The 20,931-nt window shown below is 51.1% G+C and overlaps 1 protein-coding gene across 1 annotated transcript in view; it reads right to left on the bottom strand.

Moving 5' to 3' along the window:
- Positions 1–17,409, bottom strand: part of JAG1 (jagged canonical Notch ligand 1) — a 36,670-nt gene extending 19,261 nt beyond the window's left edge. Inside the window, exons 1-4 of the mRNA XM_066387139.1 lie at positions 16,792–17,409; positions 16,065–16,370; positions 7,207–7,258; positions 1,443–1,697 (exon numbers count right to left, since the gene is read on the bottom strand). Coding sequence (XP_066243236.1) covers positions 1,443–1,697; positions 7,207–7,258; positions 16,065–16,370; positions 16,792–16,872 — 694 coding nt within the window. The 5' untranslated portion in view covers positions 16,873–17,409. The remainder of the gene's footprint in view (positions 1–1,442; positions 1,698–7,206; positions 7,259–16,064; positions 16,371–16,791) is intronic.
- Between the last annotated feature and the right edge of the window lie 3,522 nt (positions 17,410–20,931).

Genomic DNA, 20,931 nt, shown 5'->3' with positions numbered 1-20,931 from the left:
TCTCATAAAACCCCCTGGGACTGACAGAGCGAACCAGGCTGCCTTCACTGGGCTAATTCAGCAGCCAGATCTGTTGGTGCTTTTGCAGAATATCCTCTCAAAGCAATTCTGCTTCCTTCCTTTTAAAAAATAATTTGGACAGACATAAAAAAAAAAAATGCCAAACCTATGAAGCTGTTATTGATTTGTTGAACACCAACCACTTAAAATATATTTTATCAAGTCTGTCTTTCATCTGGATCCCAGAAATGCCATCCTTTTAAAACTCTTGTCATGTTATTGAGGAAAACGGTACTGCCGAGGAGACCTGCAAATTCCTCTCTCTGCCCTGCCCCTCAAGCACAGTTCAAATATTCACTTTTGAGTTTATCCTCAACAAATCTATCAGACTATGTAAAATACGCAGAGCACATTCATATCTGTGAGGGCCTACTGTGGTGAAGTAGAATTACCCATCACTTTGCTATGCCTCAGCATTCTGGAAAGGCATCAAGAAAGACCACAGGGGATTTCTGTAGATACCTGTGGCCGCGAGGAGTCACTGATCTCTCGTAGAAGGGGGCAGGGACAGCAGGTGGCACACCTGAACCTGAACGCTCATCCAGGCGCGTCTGGTTTTGTTTTATGCACTTCTCTTTACTGGGCTTCATTCACAGATGTGAGGGGTTTGTTTGTTTTACAAATTGGAGGCAAGACCCTCCGCCAGCAAAAACGATTCCAACTGGGATTGCTACAGCGCTCGCTTTACCGTGGTGTTCTGCAGCTGCCCCGCAGCGCCCCCGAGGTGCGCCTGCGCTACCGTGGAAGGGCTCAATCCTACACGAGTGTGAGACGGCAGGCTCACCACGCGCCCCTCTCACGGTGCCACAGCCCCAAAGATGCCCAGTAAACGTTGGCCAGGAGGCCACCCTGAGCTCAGCGCCTGTCATTTCCTACAGGATCATCTGTTCAGGCATTGACTGGGGCAGTCCAGTCCCGTCTGGGTGGGTTTTAGGTCAGGTTCCGGAGAAGCAGAGCCTGCGCGGGGGCCTCAGGTACAGGAGGACGGGGGTGGGCGGCAGATGGGGCAGGGGTAGGAGCTGAGCGAGGCCACGGGCTCAGCTGGAGTCTGGACTCGGCCTGATCCCGGGGGGGCGCCGAAGCATCACTAGAGCAGATTGAAGGCAAAGGGAGCTGGCCTTTGTGCCCCCATGTCAGTGACTCAGACTGAGCTGGAGGGACGGGACAGGGAGTGGCTCCTGTCTGGCCAAGGACAATGCTCCAGAGCAGCAACTGGGAGTTGTCAGCAGCCAACCCTGTGAGCAGCTGGGGGACAGGGCACAGAAAAAAGCCAAAAATCTCACTCCACCTAAGAGCCCGCTGACCACAGGTGGAGGAGAACTTGACATCACCAGCGACTGCCACCCAGAGCTGGTTAACCCACCCGGCGCATGCCCACACACCTTTGTTACATTCGGGGCCCATCCAGCCTTCCATGCAAGTTTTGTTGCCATTCTGGTCACAGGCATAATGTCCAAAGAAGTCGTCTCTGGGTCGGCAGAACTTATTGCAGCCGAAGCCATAGTAATAGTCATTGCAGGTCACACGGATCTGATACTCGAAGTGGGCAACTCCCGTGTTCTGCTTCAGGGTCTGCCACTGCCGGCTGGGGTTGATCATGCCTGAGTGAGAAGCCTTTTCAATGATGCTGTCAGGTTCTAGAGGCAATGGAAAAAAAAGATTAATGGCGTCAACATTCACAGGAGAGCCTTCTTCCCTGCCCATTTTGGCTACTTTTAATCCTAAATGCACAGGGCACACCTTTCCGTCAAGCAGGACAGAAAAGGGCAGACACTGAAAATCCCCGTGCCTGGTGGCAACCACCATGACATTTACCCTTTTAAATGGGTGTATAGTGCTCCACTGTCTGGAGAGACAGTGAAATAGTTGACCTAGTTCTGACATGTGTGTGATGAGTTTGTTCTGGCATTTGGCTACTAAGCCAAGCCACAGTGAACACTCTTGAACATATCTGCCCATGTGTGTGGTTCGATCAGTTGGAAATAGCCTAGAAATGAGGCGCTGACTCAGAGGACACCCACAATCCCAAAGAACCCCAAACTACCACCAAGGAAGTCCTGTCAACCTGTCTTCCCACCAGCACAGGAAACTATCTCCCAACATCATGGTATCAAACTCTCCTATCTTTGCCTGATAGGTCAAGAAGTATCTCTTGTTGTAATTAGCATGTAAGTGACAGGGGAGCACCTTTCCCATGTTTACAGAACCACTTGCATCTGCTCCTGTGAACTGTCACCCAATTCTTTTCTTTTTATCCTGTTTTCTGCTGCACTGTTTGCCACACAGATTTGCAAAAGTATTTTACACATTATAGGAAGTAGCCCATGATGAGATGCTCTCAAAGAAATTTCATTATTCCCATTCAAAGTTTGCAATCGCTCTTATAATTTCCAGTTTTGTGTCTTGCTTTAGAAAGACTCTATTTGCAAACTCCTCACTGGAAGCCAAGGCGTAGAATTATGTTTTCTAAAAAAGTATAAACGTGACCACCTTTAAAGCTGGCATTTGAATAGCAAGACAACAGACTTGATATAATTCACCTTTCACCCTTGCCCAGAGGGCAGATGAAAAAGAAAGTGACCCTGGTTTAGAGACAGATGGAGGGGTTTCTTGAGCCACATCATGCTCCTCTCAGAGTGCCTCCTGAGGAAAAACAGGCCAGAGCACAAGCGGCTCTCAGGAGGAACTGAAGTGGTTCCTGCCCTGAAGCCATTTACATTCTAGTTTAAGAGAGACAGGAAGAATTCAGAGGACATATGTGTGAAAAGGAGGCAAGGTGGCCCTGGCGGGTTGGCTCAGTGGTAGAGTGTCAGCCCTGCATGTGGATGTCCCAGGTTCAATTCCTGGTCAGGACACACAGGAAAAGGGACCATCTGCTTCTCCACCACTCCCTCTCACCCCCTCATCTCTTCTTCTCCCATAGCCATGGCTCGGTTAGAGCAAGTTGGCCCCGGGTGCTGAGGGTGGCTTCATGGCCTTGCCTCAGGTGCTAAGATAGCTTGGTTGTCGAGCAATGGAGCAACAGCCCCAGATGGGCACAGTATCACCTCAGTGGGGGCTTGCCGGGTGGGTCCTGTTTGGGGCACATGCAGGAGTCTGTCTCTCTTGACTCCCTGGCTCTGACTTAAGAAAAAAAAGGAGGCAAGGCACTAACTAAGTCAGAGCCCCTCAGCCTGGTCTTGTGTTTGTTTTCTTAAACCTGCCAGCACCAACCCTTCACCGCCTTGCCAAATTCAAGGCCACCTCAGAGACGCCGTGTTAGGACCTACTTGCGAAGTCTTTGTGATTCTTACCCACCCACACCCGTTTGTCTAGGCCCAGGGCCTGTGCTCCTCTACAAGGCTATGCAAACCGTACAGGTGACCGGAGGAGAAGGAATGCCGGCGTGCTTCCTCCACACTCTGCTTCCAACATTGCCCCGGTGATCACCCTCCGGGTGCTCTGACTGTCGTGTGGGCAAGACAAGCCTTGAACAAGCCCGCATACCTGCAAACTTATACCTCGGCACGCACGGAACCACTTGCAGAAAACACTAACTTAAGCTGCGCAAATAAACACAGGCCAAAGAATGACAAAAATGTCCCTCTATTAACTGTGTGTTTGCTCTGCTGGTTCAATTAAAAAGTGTAGTGAGCTATTACCATGTGATTATGAGCTCTTAATAAATGAATTATTTAAACACACTTGCCAGCGCTCAAAGGCTTCCAAGCCTCTCTCAGGCAGGTATCAACAACAACTCAGATAAGAATCCAAGCCCATCGTCAAGGCGCAGGCAGGCCGACATATCCTTTTCAATGGCTTAGTATGCTTTCTACTAATTTCCAGGAAGATTATTTCAGAATCCTCGATGGGCCTAAGAGATCCGTGTAACTAACTTCACACCTGCATGACACATTTTTCCTAACAGCTGAGCGGCAGAGAGCTGACGTACTCTCTGGCATCTGGGTTACAGACAGCAAGTTTGCGGCCTGCTTCTTCTAAGCCGCCAGCATCACACTTGCTATCAGCAAGAGGCATGATAAATGTATCTGAGGTAGCTCACTTGGTAGTCCAGTTTCACGCCTGGAAAAGGGTATTACTGGGCCTTCCTGCAATCTTCAGCTGCAGGGAGGTGGAGCACGAAGCACCCATAACAGTCTGGCAGAACAAGGAGGAGGTAATGAGAGGCGAGCCTGAGCATAACCCCAGGACCTCGCCAACCCGCAAACCTAGACAGGGCAGGAAAACCTGGTCTCGAGTACGTCTGTTTGTATTTACATGTCTACTGAACAGTGCCATAAACTAAAGCTATATGTTCTGGGGTAGAAGAAGTCTGCACCCTTATAGAATGCAGTCCTGAAATGTAACAGAAATGACCTTGGACAGATGACAGGAGGGCCAGCCTTATACAATATGTTCCAACACATGAACACACGAACAGCACCTGGGTTCGGTCTGGGCCAGGCTCTACGTGGGAGGGTTCATGGTTGAGCTGCTGTGAGAAGGGATTCTCTATCCCAAAACACGGGGTTCTGCTTCAAATCTGAAGCCAGGATGTCTGCAACTCATTTGGGGCCCTAAAGAGCATCCAACTCTGCTTAGGTTGCTGCACATCCTCAGCATCTGCCCCTCCTGAAAAACAGCCCCTTGAGAAGGACAGAGGGTGAGAAGAATAAAAAGCAAAACATTCCAGGCAGAGCACAGAGCATGTGCAAAGGCACTGGGGCAGGAGAATGTGATGCATTTGAAGATAGGAAGGTTAACTGGTAGAGTATGACCAGAACACGAATATGATGGATGACAACTGTAGCATGTATCATGAAACTGGGCTCTGCTGGGCCTTGTGGGCCACATAGATCCATCTTAAGAGCAACAGAAGCTCTTAGTAAAGGTGGACAAAATATTATGCTCTAAAAAGACCAGGATGGCAAGAGAATGAAGAAAGCACTGGAGGCAGACCAGAGCAGATCTGGGTGGGTTAATTCAGCAGCTATGTTACAAGAGTAAACAGATGGTGACTTGGGCCGGTGCAGTGGCAGGGGAGATGGCAGGAGGGTGGCCAGTGACACCCTGGAGATAAGATTTCCAGAACCTGGAGATGGATTAGACATGAATGCTGAGGGGGAGAGGTACACAGGCTGCCCTCCAGATTCCTAAGCTTATAGTACCAGGTATTCAAATGCTGGTACCAGTCATCCATGAAGGGCCCTAGGCAGGATCTGCTTTTGGAGAGGGAAGACGTCAAATTTGGTTCTGAATGTGAATTCAGTAACTTGGACACATCAAAAGAGACTGAACAAGCAAGTAAATGAGGCCAAGTGCCACCTTCCCCATCGGGGTTCACTGAGTGAGCTTCACTGACCTCATTCGATATGCAATGACTCTGTGGCACACCCTCTTTCCAAGAGTAGAGGTCACAAAGTCCTGTATCTCTCTCTACCCCAAGTCCTCCTTGTGCCCTTCCAGAGCTCTGGTTCTACCCTCAGCAACAGATGAGATATGTCCCAGAGCTCCAAAATGGGGTGACCCCAAAATGCATACAACCGTGGGCAGCTCTGTGTACACACCCGCTTCCCAGGAAACGGCTCCCAGGCCTGTGGGTGACGGGTGACGGAGTCCCAGCAGGTCCCTTGCAGGCCCTAACAGGTGTCCCGATCTAGCTCTTACAATGAGCTAGGATCAACCTCAAAGACGTTCACTCCATCAGACTGTTTGCACGTCTAAAATGGAGGAGAGGCTCGCATGTCTGCACAGAGTTGCTGAAGAACCTATTTCTCTCCTTCTCCACCCCCATCTCCCCAGTGCTTAGTTACCGCCGTGTGCAGGTCACCGTGACCTAACGCTCACACAATCCCAAAGTCGGTGGCAGGGGAGGGAGGAGAGAACAAACAGGTGTCTGTGACCCTGACTGGCATCAGCTACAACCAAGCCGGTCATACATCGCCTCCGTCTCACCACACGTCAGTGGGACTGGGGTGCCCCTCTGGGAGGAAGTCCACAGAGCTGGACTTCGGATGCCAACACGAGGAGTGATCCGAACGGCCTGGCGCAGGGAACGTACTAGGGCTCAGCAATGGCTAGACGGCCTCAGGAGACCCAGTGAGCCACACAGCCTAGAAGCAGCCCCCCCCTCCCCCCAGCCTATTTCAGGGCCTCACTGGACCCACTCTGGGCGTTCACCATTGTCAGACTCGGTTAAAAAAAAAAATGGCAAAGCGAGAAGGAAGCGGCAGAAATGTCATTAGCACAGCAGCAACAGCACAAGGAAAGGGTCAGCGAAGCAGAGAAACAAAGAGGAAACATCCAGAGAATGGAGGGCGAAGACAACATTGGGATCAACCCTTCCTCCTGTGCAGACTTAAGATTTCAGCGTGAATCGGGTTTTCCGATGACAACGACCCAGACCCTGCCGACAAAACGGGAACTCGGCAGTTTCGGCGAGGGAGGGAAAATGTCTTTTTAAGTTACTGTCTATAAGAGCAAAGACTACCCTTCGAGGCCAGACTGCTGCCCTTTCCACAGACACCCTCTGCGGCTGCCCCACCCACACTCGCCCCTCACTAGGCTGAAAAGCAAGCCGCACTGAAAACAAGAGTCATCTTTCAGGAGGGACGAGGCCAGCGTAATGGCTGGGAGGCCCTGGAATTCCCTTCAATGAAAGGTTTGTCGTGCGCAGTGTGGGAAACCCTGACCAGCTGGAAGCTCACCTGCCCACTGAGTGAAATTCAAGGTCGGTCTTTAGAGCCCAGCGCCACCTTTGCCGGCTTTATCTTTCCGATGAGAGATTAAACGCTCACTTAAAAGTTTAAATGGACTTTTAAAAAGTCACTACTTTGATCCTCTAGCAGTCTACAAGGTTTTAAAGTTGTAAAACCATTAAGATCTCTATCCCAAAGATAATCAACGTCCCATATTCAGGGACAGAGTTAACTGGGGATCTGTCCTGGCCACTTAATATTCTAAGCAAGAGGTCTAGGGGAAGTTGTGGAAAAGACTGAACTGAGAGGTTTGCTCAGGGGAGCAGCGGGCCAGCGTTGGGGTTGGTGGAGGCTCCCCAAAGGCACCCAGAAGACAGGTCCGGCTCTGAGGGGTACTGTGCACTGTACGCCGAGCACTGTGCTTCCAGAAACAAGCACTTGGAGACAAGTCCTTTGCTGGGATACTTACGGACGGTGTCGTTGCTGGAATCCCACGCCTCCACAAGTAAAGTGTAGGACCTCTGCAAACAGATAAATGACACTTAGTATTCAGCAACAGGGGTCGGCGCTCAAGGTCACACTGCCTCGGCCTCCCCGCACTCCCCACCGAACGCAACCAGAAAGCTTAAATAAAAATTCTGTTTGCTGTTTAGTGAAACCCATTCCCCTTCCCACTCCAACACCCACTCCACGGACCGGAGGGGGGGGGGCGCACTGTGGTCATCACGTCGGCAGCTCCAAATCCTCGTCAGGAAATGCCACCTCCCTATAGGTGAACACAACCAACAGTTTTCCAAAACTTTCCAGACCCTAATTCTAGCGCATGAGGAAAACACACACAAAGAATTTATTCTAAGCGAACCTAACTAGGGCTCCGTACCGGGGGAGGGGAGCCCATCCAGGAGGGCTGGGTATTGCTAAGGTTACACTGTGGGCCCTGGGGGGGCGGTCCCCAGGGAGGCCCCCTTTTCCTTTTTCAGAACCCCTTTGAAAGCCCTGTCTGTGTGAGACCATCTCGGCTCCCACAAGTATCAGGTGACTCTAGGAAGCAGGAGGGGTAGGTGCAGAGACTCCCAAGACAAAGGCAGCAACCTAAATTGGGGTGCCTGGAGCAGGGGGTCAGGCCCCCTGGGGAAGAAAGTACAAAAAAGAAAGAAATAACCACACATTTGAGGGTTATAGATATTGATGAACTTATCTGTCAATAAGATCTAACATTCCAAGAATAATCAAGAGTTCACTAACTAAATGAGTCTCTGGACGCTGGCGGGGTGCCAGCTATTATACTGAAGGCACCTTTTATCTTCCAAGCTTATCTCAGAATTCCACCTCCCCCCCAAATCCAAGCCATTAGCAAATTCTCCCCCTTTTACTCAAACCTTCGTTTGTAATTTAGAATGAGGTCAGTCTCACAACAGCTCTGGGCTTTAAATAAACTCTCTTGCAATCGTGGGCGCTGGAGAAATCTATCCACAGGGGATGGGGGGTGGTGAACAGCTCACGAACCTTTTCCCTTTTACACGTCCCTGTGCTGTCACTCACTGTCAGGTAACGATACATCAGAAATAGCCTCCATTGATCCAATAATGCCGTGGCCACCAGAAACACTCACCGAGAGGAGGCCCCTACAAAGTGAAGGCGAGGCCGGGGGGGGGGGGGGCGCTTCATTCATAACTCAAGGCAAGCTTACCGCTCACAGCGGTACCACAGGCCATTGCTGAATATAAAAATATCTTGTGAGAGACCCTGCCTTGGTTGGAATGCAGCTGAAATTATGTTTCATACTCAGAGCAGAGCAGGATTCCGTTTCGTTCACTGATAACTGTGGGAAAATGCTCAGAAAAGCAAGCAAAACTGGGCAAGCCAGGGCACATGCCCAGCGCTCTCCTGTTAGTGGCCAGAGCTCCAAACTCATTGTCGCCGTCGTTAATATTTTATTAGTGGAAGTCACACCTGATCTACGGCCTCTCTGCTCCCTAGGACTTCCTACAAATGATGGGACTCTTCCCTGAGCCAATCGCAAGAAAATTTTATTTCTCTCCTGATTTGAGGCAAGCCAGAGGAGGCCAGATGTGGGGCTGATCCTGTATAATTACGCCCTTCATCTGTGGGTCACGTTGAGCTCCACGTTCTTCACTTCCACATATTGTTGTAATTAATCCTCTGATTAGATGCATTGATACCCAGACTTCAAGCAGACTTGCACAGCGCTAAACACATTAATGCCCGCCAAGCCCTGGGAAAGGGAAGGAAGGCATCCTGGGACCCAGTTGGTGCAACTGGATTAACTGCTCCGTGCTCAAGAGAGAAGGCATCCCTCGGTCTTGCACAAGAACTTGGGAGACCAAGCTGTCTACCAGGCTCATCCTGGCCAGAACTGGAACTACTTCAGAAGCTGCTGACCGACACTGTCCCACCAGGAGGGAAAGGGGTGGCAGGGCTCCGGGTGGGTCATGATTTTCCATAAACTGCTCCTTGGAGGCGCACACGAGGCGCGGGGTGCGAGCTGGAGACTGCTGCGTTGGCAGCAAAGCCTTGCTCAGAAAGACTAAAGCAGCCTGGATCTTCACTTCCCTGGCTTCAGAGAAAGGGATGGGGGCTGTCAGATTCACTTCCTGGGCCAGGATTCCTCTCGCCCAGCCCTCAGAGAAAAGGATTCCCTTCAAGGCCCCTATTAGGAGGCACTCCTCCCACCCACTCCATCCCCACACTATAGATCAACAATCAAGATAATTGGACAATGATTATTAGCTGCTAGGGAACTTTAATTTTTCCCAGGCCCACGCTTGACCTCCGTACATCCTGGAATATACGTCGACTCCGAGATCCAGACCACGCGTGCCTTGTGCCCTCAAAGCGGGGTCCTCGGCCGAAACTGAGGATCCACAAGGATCATGTCACACTCAATTAGCCACCGCAAATCTGACCCCAAGCAGAGGCACCAGGCCCTCCCAAGGGCTTGGAAAGGTGTCCCAGGCAAGAAGACTGGTGAGTGTTCAAACTTAAAGAGTTCATATCAAAAAAACTACCAAAAAATAAAAATAAAAAAAGGAACAGCAAATACCTGGATTTTTCTTGGTTTCATACTATTAAACCCAAGACCTATCAAGAGTCACCTGGCTTTCTTCTTTATCTTCCCCCTTAAATTTGCCCAGCAAAGGGGCCTGGGGACAAAGCCTCCGGAGGAATGGTTGCTAACAGACCCCCAGTCTGCCTTTGCAGAGTGCATCAGTCCTGCCCCTTCCCAGCCAGACCCTAGGACACCCAGCAGCACAGTGCTGGGTTCTCAGGTTCTCCTTCCAATGCAGCAGGAAGGAGGCACGGCCGCCTCTCAGAATGACCTCTCGGGAGTACTTCCACAGACTTTTACCTAGGAGCCGCCTGGCATCCAAGTCCCGTGGCAACCCAAGGCCACCAGGTCCCCTCCAAGCACCTCCTTCCACCCCTCAGCACTGAGGCTGGGGAGGGCTGTGTGCTGGGCCCATCCCACTCCACAGTGGTTACCTTGGCACCAGGCAGAGTGGTAAGCACTTAATTGCCACATTAAGAAGGGGGATGTAAGAAACAAAGGTAATTGTGTTGGCAGCTGGGAGCTTCCTTTTCCTGGCAACAGTGGCAGCCAAACCAAGCCCTGAGAAGCGGCTGCCTCCACTCCTGCCAAGCTGACGGACACAAACAAACCGCCATCCAAACGGCACGTGTGCAGCGTCCAAAACTCCAGGCCACTGCGACAGGCAGCCCGAGGAACTCACACCCTGGGAATGCCCCATCTGCCCATGGGGCCATTGTACAGAGGCACTCGCCCTGGGCTTGTCTGGGGCCGTGTACTCTGCTGACTCAACTGTCGCTTCCTGTTGCTGACCCTGTATTAGCATTATTGTTGAAGAGGCCTCATTATTCCCTGTAATCCTCATTTCGATCAGTTTGGCCACGCTATTGTCCTGCTTGTGTCTGGGTGGCCAGCGTGTAAAATATTCCAGTCACAAACATTAAGTAAAGGAGCCAGAGGTTCCGCATGTGGTCACAGGCACACTTACACAAACAATTCACGTAGTGCAGGGTTTTTGGCCAGGTGAGACTTGGAGAAAGGACAACTATCCCACAACATACAATCTAAGGAGACTTTAGTCATAGAAAGCCATTTAGTTTGCAGGGCTTGACATTTCAATAGAGTCCGATCGGGTTACAAAGAGTGATTTTCTCATGAAAGCCCACCTCAAAGACCCACCAAGCGGGCCCCAGAGCTCATATCCAGATGAGACTCAATGAGATGCCCCTACCCCTTTCCCATCGTTACCCTTACCTGCTTGAAAAGCATCCCACTGATAATTAAATGCACCAGTTACAAAAGGGTGGCGAGGTTAATAGATAGAATACCGAAAAGCCAGCCAAGCACAACCGCTGGTTCACACCGAGCAAGCCTGAACAAGAAGTCTTTCTACTTCTTTACCAAAAGTGCATAAAAACTGGGCTGAGCTGGTGGAGGGCTCTGAATGTTTGACTATTTACATGTCACTTTTAACCACTGGGAGCCATGTTGCGGAATTTCTTCCCTGTACGCATAGTGCACCAGTGACAAATGTCACTACCACCATAAAAACAAGGGTCACAGGGCAATCCAGTGATCAGAAACCAGCTAGGAAGTCACAACAGGGTCACTCTGCCACAAGAGCCAAAGTAAAGATAGGACATTTCTGAACCCAGAGCCCTACCCCACCTCCACTACCATTCTAGAAAACACAGGCATCATAGCTTCTGATATATCTTCACACATCTTCCTAAAGCTGAGGGACAGTTTAAGTTTAGTTTTAATTTTTTTTTAATGTACTTAAAAGCTGGAGCCAAGTGTCAGTCTTCTCAGCAGCTCAGAACCTAACTTAGGGGTTGCTGCGGAGAGGAGAGAAGGGGTAGGAACATACCTCTCAAGTGCACAAGGGGGAATGCTCAGAAGTGTGTGCCTTTATGGGTTACCATGCTAACTGCACGGACATCCAACGAGTATGCATTCTCACACTGGAACTAATCTTGAAACCCTGATATTGGAACCAAGTTCCTGCCCTTCTGCAATAGGCCTATGGCCTGTGGCTGCTGTGAATCCAGCCAAGTCCTCCGTTTGCATTCCCATATGCAGATCGGGACTGTGGAAACTCCTTGTTACCTTGGTTTAATTCTTTTGTGTGTGTAACATCTTTCCTCTACTGGCCTGGCCTGTGGTGGCACAGTGGATAAAGCGTCGACCTGGAAATGCTGAGGTCGCCGGTTCGAAACCCTGGGCTTGCCTGGTCAAGGCACATATGGGAGTTGATGCTTCCAGCTCCTCCCCCTCTCATCTCTCTCTCTCTCTCTCTCTCTCTCTCTCTCTCTCTCTTTCTCTCCTCTCCTCTCTAAAAATGAATAAATAAATAAAAATTAAAAAAAAAAATAAGTAAAAAAAATTTCAAAAAAAAACATCTTTCCTCTATACCTTCCACTTGCCTTCTGTCCACCGGTCCCTTACCCCTCTTGGCTGCACAGAGTTTAGGCAATACTCAGGCCGCTGGTTTCCTTGGAGGCTCCCGTAAGTGGCTGCAACTTCTCCTTCCTTACCCATCCAACTCCCCCAAAAGTCCTTTGGCCAAAAGCTTCACTGTTCTCTAAAAATATTTGAAGTCCCTGCAGAATTAGAAGTGGGGAGTTGGTGGGTTGCACACTCATGTAAGTACTGGAGGTTTGAATAAGTTGCTAGGAAACAAGACAACAAGGAGGAAGAAAACACAGAGGTTACACCTGGAAGAGAAAAGCTATGAGAAGCCAAGTACCTTGAATATAAGGATTCCATCTGGGGAGCAGTCATGCTGCAGACACTTGGTACAATACATTCCCGAGCCCAGTTTTGCAGTGCAGACACATCATTTCATCGCTTTCCCGGAGTCTTAGGGCAAAGGGTGTTTTCTCCACGCGCAGAAAGTCCCTTGCTCTGAGCACGTACACACATGTGCCCTGTTTGTTTGTATGCATTCTGACCACATGGATTGCATATACAGGCTGCAGAAATGAGCCGGCTTAAATGAGTACCCCTTCCCTCCGCCCTCCACGTGTCCACACAACTGTGAAGGCTCAGGGATTGGAAACACAGAAGACATAAAGGCAAGGACTATCAATTTATTCTGATTAACCTCCGGCATCCAATTTACGCAAACCCCTGGCAGCTGCTCATTCAGGCCTTAAGAGTGATGGGGGCCAAAGCGGGCATCCCTCTGGTATAAAAGAATCACACTTCATTGAATTTTCTTTAAAAATTAAGTTGACCTCAGCAGTCAGGGCTTTCATCAATGTTAATGACATTTAAATATGAAGCTGAGAGACCAGATACCTCACCTGCTTCCCACAAAGTATCTCTGGGTTCATTTCACCTAATGGGGTGGGGGGGCCATGTTGGAGTTTCTTTTTAGCTATTGGGGCTGGGTGGTAGTAGTTACACTGGTAATGCACTTTTAATACACAGGGACTACTGAGATATCGCACTAAATTTGGGAGGGGCAACCTGCCCATTTCAATGATTTATAAATAGTAATTTCCAAATTATTTCTCATTAAACCCAATTACCTCTCACCTTGTATGCTATCACCGGGCCCCCAGATTGGAGGATCATAAATCAGTCTAGTTGTTTCAAGTCAAGCCCCTCAGAGCAGTATTGGTATGGGGATTAAAAGCCAACAATGAAAACTACCACAAGGCTGGAGCTGGGCAGCAGACACCTAGTGGGACATAATCTGATACTATAGGGCAGGCAGTCCCACCTCTACAGAGATTCCCACGTGGACACTGGGATGCGGATTATATTTCACATCTGACCGAATCGCTTCCTCCTCTTCCTCTCCAGAACGTCAACAGTTGTTTGATCGGGGTCATAACTCCAAACAAAAGACACGAATTCTACGACCTTGTAAAATGACTTTCGATCGTGTCCCCCTGAACCACCACAGCTCTTCCACTGTCAGCAAATTTCGGGTGACCGAACTGTGGCTGCCTAGGGGGTTGGGAATCGGTGGCTGGAAGTTCAAGGTCTGAGTTGTTCTTAAGCCAGATAGCCTATAAATCTTGAATTCTGTACTAAGTTCAGTCATTAGCTAGTCAAGGAAATCAGCTTTAAATAGACATGCTTATTAATATTTAATTGCCAAACTGAATGAAGCTGTGCGCTTATTATTTACTTCCATGCTGATTCCACTACCTGGGTGCTTTCACTTCAGTTAACACTCAGCCTGGAATCATTCTTGAAAGTTACAGTACTGTGGTGTTTCTCTAACCGCACTCAGAAAAATAAACTAAAACAATACACCTGAACTCTGGTTTCTTTTGGGAAATAAAGCTTATATTTCACAGCAGGCCTTTTGGGGACAGCAGGGTGGAGACTTGTTTAGAAGTGATACATGCATTTTGGCCTAACTTCCAAAGAACCCCACTCTCAGTGTAGCCCCTGTGACCACCCTCCCCCCCCCCATTCTAGAAAGTCTATTTCATGGTTGGTGACCCGCTGGCCTGAAACCACAGAAGAGCTCCAGCAAATCAATCATCTCTGCCCTCACATGCCACTTCCGCTCCTTCCCCACCCAGGACTCTCTGCCAAGTGTCAAAAGGGGACAGACACACCTTCTAGGTCACTTTCCCCAGCCAGTCTGGGGAGTAAAGCTCCCTGTTCCCATCCATCCCCTGACCCTACTCTCCAAAATAAATCTCAGCCAGGCCTGCAGCGTTTCCACATCACTAATAAGATTCCTTTTATGGTCTTGTGAAAAGCGAGGGGCTCGGAGGGTGGAACCACCTGGAGGCCCCTTCCAGAAACTCCAAACACACGTTCAAGGGCAGTCAGCATTCACAGTCAACTCGGGCCCAGCCAGATTAAAAATGTAGCTAACCTCTTTAGCTTAAAATTCTCCCTAATAGGGGATTAACAAACAAGATAAACTTGTTTTATAAACATGAAATCCCACAATAGAAACAGCCCTCCATTCTCAGAGAACAACACATATCACAGGTGTTTAAAAACTCCTTTTAGCGGCATGTTTCTGCTAACTGTCTTATCTTCTCCACAGCAGAGGGCACTTTATAAAGCCAGCTCCTATAAACGTAAAGAGCCACCCCAAGCTTCACACACACTTAAGACGTTCTACCTCTCCCTCTGCCGAGTAGGGAATCACAGCCCTGGCCCGCGGATAGGAGGCAGCAGAGTGCACCCCTTCAGAGCACGTGGTGGAGAGTATTCCCTGAGGCACAGAGCTCCCCCTCTCTCACGGCCCACCCTCCAGCACAGGCTGGGCCAAGCCACAGTCCTGGCAATGAGTCACGCCTCCTGGACAGCAGGACCAGGGCAGAGGGCACCAACATTTTCCCCTTTCCTCCTCTTCTGCAATCACATTCATCTTCCATCCACCCATTTCAGGATGTTGCAAGGGCCTCGCTATGGGGTCTACCAGCGGGGGCCCGGGCCTCCTCGAGTGGTTCTCAGACCCGGGTCCACATACTTGAACCCGCGAGAACTGCCTCTAACAGGCCACCCCTTCCAGGCCCTGGCACGCCCCTAAAGGCTTGTGGGGACCATGCGCCCACCCGACAAGGGCATACCCCCGCCCTTCCCGGGGAAGTTTGCAAACACAGCTGTTCCAGAGCTCGGGAACCACTGGAAGTGAGGCCACAAGGCTATGCCGCGCGGGGGCGAGGGCAGGAAGGAGCCGGCAGGGGGCGGAGGCAGCTCCCGCGAAGGCCCAGAGACACCCTCCCCCCCCAACTCCGGCAGCCGCTCCTGGGCTCCTGTGCCCAGCCCGAAGCGCGACCCTCGCAAGCACCAAAGTCTCCTGGGGAGCAGCGGGAAACGGGTTCCCTCCACACCCTCCAGGAAGGACACACCCGCCCTCCCGGCCGTTCACGGGAAACGGGAGGGTGCCAATTTGGACTGCGTTCGAAGGCCAAAACTGAGTTGAGTAGCCTTCCACAGCATTTAATTGGTGAAGCAAAGATCATCTATAATGACCTACTGGCCCCGGTAGGGAGGGTTACTCTGGGGCCTTCAAGTTGCAAGATAAACCCGTTTTCCTGGGAACTTGCCCAAAAATCTCTCGGGTCCCTTTTTCGTGCGCTTAGTAAAAAGCAGCGAGAACGGGGCCTGCCAAGTCCTGCTCCGTAGCCGCCCCCCCCCCCCCGCCCCATTTAAAAAAAAAAAAAAAAGCCTTCTCCAGTTAGCTCCGTGTTAAGTCAAGGCCCTTCCATCCCTCTTGCAAGGGAAAGTAAGGCTTGGCAGGCGCGGGTGCGAACCTCGGCGCGGCCTCGCTGCCTGTGTCTGTCACTCACCGGCCAGGCGAAACTGAAAGGCAGAACTATACGGTTGCGTTCATTGCCGCGACTGGTCTTGAGGTTGAAGGTGTTGCCCCCGATGACAGGAGTGGACCCCGAGCCGAAGCTGCAGGGTCCCCCGGCCGTGACGCGGGACTGGTACTCCTTGAGGCACACTTTGAAATACGTGTCACACTCGTCGCGGGCGCACTTGCGGTCCCCCGGGTTCCGGGCGCCGCCACAGCAGTTCCCGTTCTGCAGCTCCCCGTTCACATTCTGCATGGACAGGATCTCCAACTCGAACTGGCCGGAGGCCCCGCACACCTGCCGGCGAGGAAGGGAGGTCAGCACGGGGAAAAGTTGTTTTCTTCGAGGGTGGAAGTGGCGACTCCCTCCCTCCCGCCCCGACGAGCCCTCCGCGCCAAGTGAAAAGAATTTTGCAAAACTGAGCGCAAAGAATCAACGTGATTCCTGGGGAAAAATGCACGAGTGCGGGAGAAATCCGACGACTGCCCGGAGTAGCAAGAGCGGAGCGAACGCGCCCCCTGCCCAGCCTGGAGGGTACATTTGGGAGAACGGGGGCTCCCCCAGCCCAGGTGCAGCCTCTCGGGCACAGGGGCCCGGTCGGGAAGCCGGGCGACAGAGGACTCCTGACCCCGCTCGCGGCGCTCAACCGCAGGCGTCCTGGGCGTCGCGAGGGAAAGGAGAGGGCGGGCCGTATGAGTGAGGCCCGGCGGGCTCCTACCTTGACTCGCAGGGCGCAGAGCAGGGCGAGTAGGAGGCTCAGGGGGCGCCCGGGCCGGCCGCGCGTCCGTGGGGACCGCATCGCTGCGCCGCGCGCCGCGGGCACTCGGGACGCCACCGCCGCCGCCGCCGCCGCCGCTGTTCGCACTGGTGTTCCCGTGGGTGCTGCCGCCGGTGCTGCCGTCGCCGCTGCCCCTGCGGTCGCTGCGTCCCGGCTCTAATATACTCCGCCGATTGGAGCATGCACGACTGGAAAACAACACCACTTTTCAAAAGCCCTTTCAAGAGCGGCCCGTTCCAGAAGGCAAAGAGCCCAGCCTCCTTTTTTATTCTGATCGCTTCTTTGAGGCGCTCCCCCTCCTCTTCCACCTCCCGGCTTTCTTTCCTTCTCTCGCGCTCCCCTTCTTTTATTATTATGATTATGCGCAGCCTTTTATTCCCTTTCAGATCAGCTGCACAGAAAGGAGGGAGGGGAGAAAAAAAAACCCAAGCCCAGCTCTCGGGCCGGCCGCAGGTAACACAATGACGCGTGCCCGCTCGGCTCTCGGAGAGGGACTCGGAGAGCCCGTCTGGGAGCCGCAGCCCCGGCTGGCCACCTTTACCCAGCGCGCCGGACAGGCGCATGCGCGCTATTAATATTCATGAGGGGCGTGTCCGTTGGAGGCACGCCCCCTCCCCTCCGGGTTGATGGGGGCTGGGGGAGTACAGGGAGGAACTTGGAAGGGGCTCCGCGGTTCAGGGATAAGCTGGGACGGCGGCGACGTTGCCGAGCCTAGCGCAGACCCCCGCCCCCGGGAGCTTTGGGCCGGGCGGCAATTAAGGGAAGACGCGGGGAGGAATTGAGAAGTGCCCATGGCTCGGAGACGCACGGGGACCTTCGTGCGGACCGCCCCCCTCGGGCGCCTCGGGCCGTGCGCCTGTGCCCGCTCGTCGGGGCCCCAGGTGGAGGTGCCGCGGCCCGGCCCGAGCGGTCGGCGTGGGGGAGCTTCCGCCTTCCGAGCCGCCTGCGTCAGCTGCGGCTTTCGCCCCAGGAGGAGGGCCTGCCCGCCAGGAGCCCGGCCCGCTTCCCGCGAGTGTGCGGGCGGCCCAGCGCGCGCTGCTGGCGGCAGTGGCGGCGGCGGCGGGGAGGCTGGCGCGCTTATGCCGTCGGCTCGCCCGGCGGAGGCGACCTGGGCAGGCGCTGCTGGGAACTTGGACAAACTTGCCGGGAGCCAGCCAGGCTTGCCGCAGATACGTGGGGAAGCCTCGGCCGCGCCCCACCCCCTCGTAAATCCGAGGCTACAGAGCCTCGGAGGGTTCCTAGCTTCATTTCCAAACTGCGCCAGGGCAGAGGCGAGGGGGAACCGGGGAGAGGGGCGCGGGCACGCCGGGGCCCTGCTCGGGCCTTGGGAAAGGTGGGCTGAGATGTTGGTGGCCTTGGGCTCACCCTCTCAAAGCCCCTCCGCCCAGGCCGCAGTGCCGGGATTGCACCTGTAGGCGGCCTCCGAGCTGCTTTCTGGGTGGCCAGAGTTGAGCCTGGAAGGGACCATCTCCCCGCCAATACCCGGCGGCAGAACTTGGCTTCTCTGGGGTGGCAGTGGAAATTATTGCTATAGTATTTCCACCTGAGGTGAGCCTCCGGTCATAACCAAGGTCAAAGGAGACCTGCGGGCCAGCCGAAGCGCCTCTCAATCCCTCTTCTGCAAGACCTGCTGTTGCGTTTGAGGGCACCTCTTTAAGGAAAAGAATGATTTCCACTCGAGGGTGGACAAAGTTGTGGCCTTTGTATTGGGTATGTCCTGCAGAAAAGCGTGACTACTTAGGGCCCTTGAGCTCTGAGCATGATGGACTGCTATGAGTTAAAGGAAAATAGTTTCCAACATGCTGAGTTATGAGAGCATAAAAGGGTGTGTGATTTGTAGTTATTTACTTACTACAGTTGATGGGATGCTCAATACGAACAATATTTTCAATACCAGGCTCATCACACGGGAATAAAAGCAGCTAACTGACCTCTTTTTTACACTAGTTCAAAGCCACCAAAGATGGATTAGGACTCTTAGCTTTTTTAAACAGCCCAAGAAGTGCAGCTAAGAAAGGTATCTTCTTACGGGTAATGTGACTCATCTAATGATCATTGGTGAAAGAATTTGTTCATATTTTCAAAGGGGCATATCTAAGAGCAGAACAACTTTGCAGCTGGCATGGTCAGTAGCAACCTGGGCGTTTTGTTTTAATGTGCCCCAGTCTTTGCTTTCCCCAATTATCCTAAATGCAAGACATCCAGTTGTCAACTGTATTCCTATATAGACTTTTACCAGTTTTCATAAATTAATCTTCCCCACCTCCTATCAGCCCCCATCTCACGTCTACCCTCAAATTTTCCAATTGAGTTGCTAAGTAATGGTTTAAAAGCAAAATGCTGGTGTGGGAAAGTTTATGAAGCCTGGTGAGGTCTTTAAAAATGCACCCCTTTTGGAGTTCCCATCATCTGAACTTGTTTTAATTCTGTACCCTGTGGCCAGTTCCCCCTACCCCCACACATCCCTCAGGAAGGAGGCTCTGGAGCCAGGCCTTTCACTGAAGAGTTAGATCCAGCAACCTGGCTTAACCTGAGAGGGCTACTTGAGATGCAGGTGCCTCCTGGTAGTCATCTGGCCTGTATGTAAATGGGGGCGGGGTTGTCTCCAAACTACAGGTGAGTTTAGCCCCCTTGACTAATAGGAGAGAGAACATAGATTTTCCCAGGGGTTAAAACTACCTGATTAACCCTAACAACTATCAAATCACGATTAAACTCTCATGCCAAATAGCACAGTGTCCCTTACCCTCCCTGAACTTGGGAACCCAGTTTTAGAAAAGACAGTTGTGGGCTTGAGGGGATTCTTTTGAAAATTTTCTGTTGGGACTCTACCAAATGAATCGGTACTCCCCCAAAAAGCCAGTCACGTTTACTGCAACAGACATCAAGTGGAAGCTGATCCTCTGCTTCCCCACGGCCAGTTCTCAGCCTCCCTCCTCGGTGAATGGGGAACTACTGTGGAAAGAACTCAAATACGTCGATTTGGCCGGGTCACATCCTGCCTTTGTATAGAGTCCCTAGTCTAGTAAGTGAACATTTCAGAAAACCATTCCTGTGAAAAATGCCATGTTTAACCATCACACCTATACCTGTAAGAAGAGAAGAGGCTGCAGTCCGTTATTGTCTGGTGTGTCCGATGTGCTCGAACCTTAAACATCAGTGGGCATCTCTAATTTTAAGTGATGATGCCTCATTTTTCTTTTTCCACAAAACTTGCCCATTCTTTATTGCATCATCAACACAAAGCAGTGATGATTCCCCCCCCCCATCTCCTGCAAAGACTTAAGAGATAGTCAAGCTATTATAATTGTATTTAAATACATTTAGTCGACTTTAAGCCCAGATTAATCAACACTGATAAAAATCAGTAAATCAATATTTATTCAGGGCTATGTTACATTAAAGAACATGGGTGATTTCAAAAATATGCTGACAGAAGCTAAACACAAGTGAATACATATTGTATAAATCCATTTACTTGGAATTCTAGAACAGGCAAAACTACGATAAATAAAAATTGAAACAAACTGATTGCTTGGGTAGATAGGAGGATGGAGACAGCTGGAATGGGTTTGAGGCCTCTTCTGGGGGAGGGATAATGTTCTGAATCTTGATAAAGGTTTGGGTTACACAGGTGTGCACAAGCATTTGTCAAAATTTATTAAGTAGTACGCTTAAGATTGGTGTATTTCATTATAGGTTTTAAAGAGAAAAAATTTGTAATATTCAACTTGAGTTAATGATATGAATGATGAAGTATTTAGAGGGCACTGAAAAATTATTTGCGACTTGGAAATACATTAAGAATTAGGGACTGATGGACAGATAGAGGATGGCTGGATGGATGGATAGATGTGGACCCAAAATATGTGCTAATGATCTAGGTGGTGGGCATGCTGGTGTTCACATAGATTCTTTCAAATTACTATTTCAAAATTCTCACTATAAATTGCCAAGAAAAATAGTTATTGATGTACCAGGCATTGTGTAGGATGCAAAGAATATGGTAGATAACACAAAATATTGGACTTAATAAGCACTACAGAGTGGAGGTGTAAGGCCAGAAGCCGACACCATCGT

Source organism: Saccopteryx leptura, chromosome 5, assembly GCF_036850995.1.
Source record: "Saccopteryx leptura isolate mSacLep1 chromosome 5, mSacLep1_pri_phased_curated, whole genome shotgun sequence".
Lineage (NCBI taxonomy): Eukaryota > Metazoa > Chordata > Mammalia > Chiroptera > Emballonuridae > Saccopteryx > Saccopteryx leptura.
This window is presented reverse-complemented; position numbering and strand designations above follow the sequence as displayed.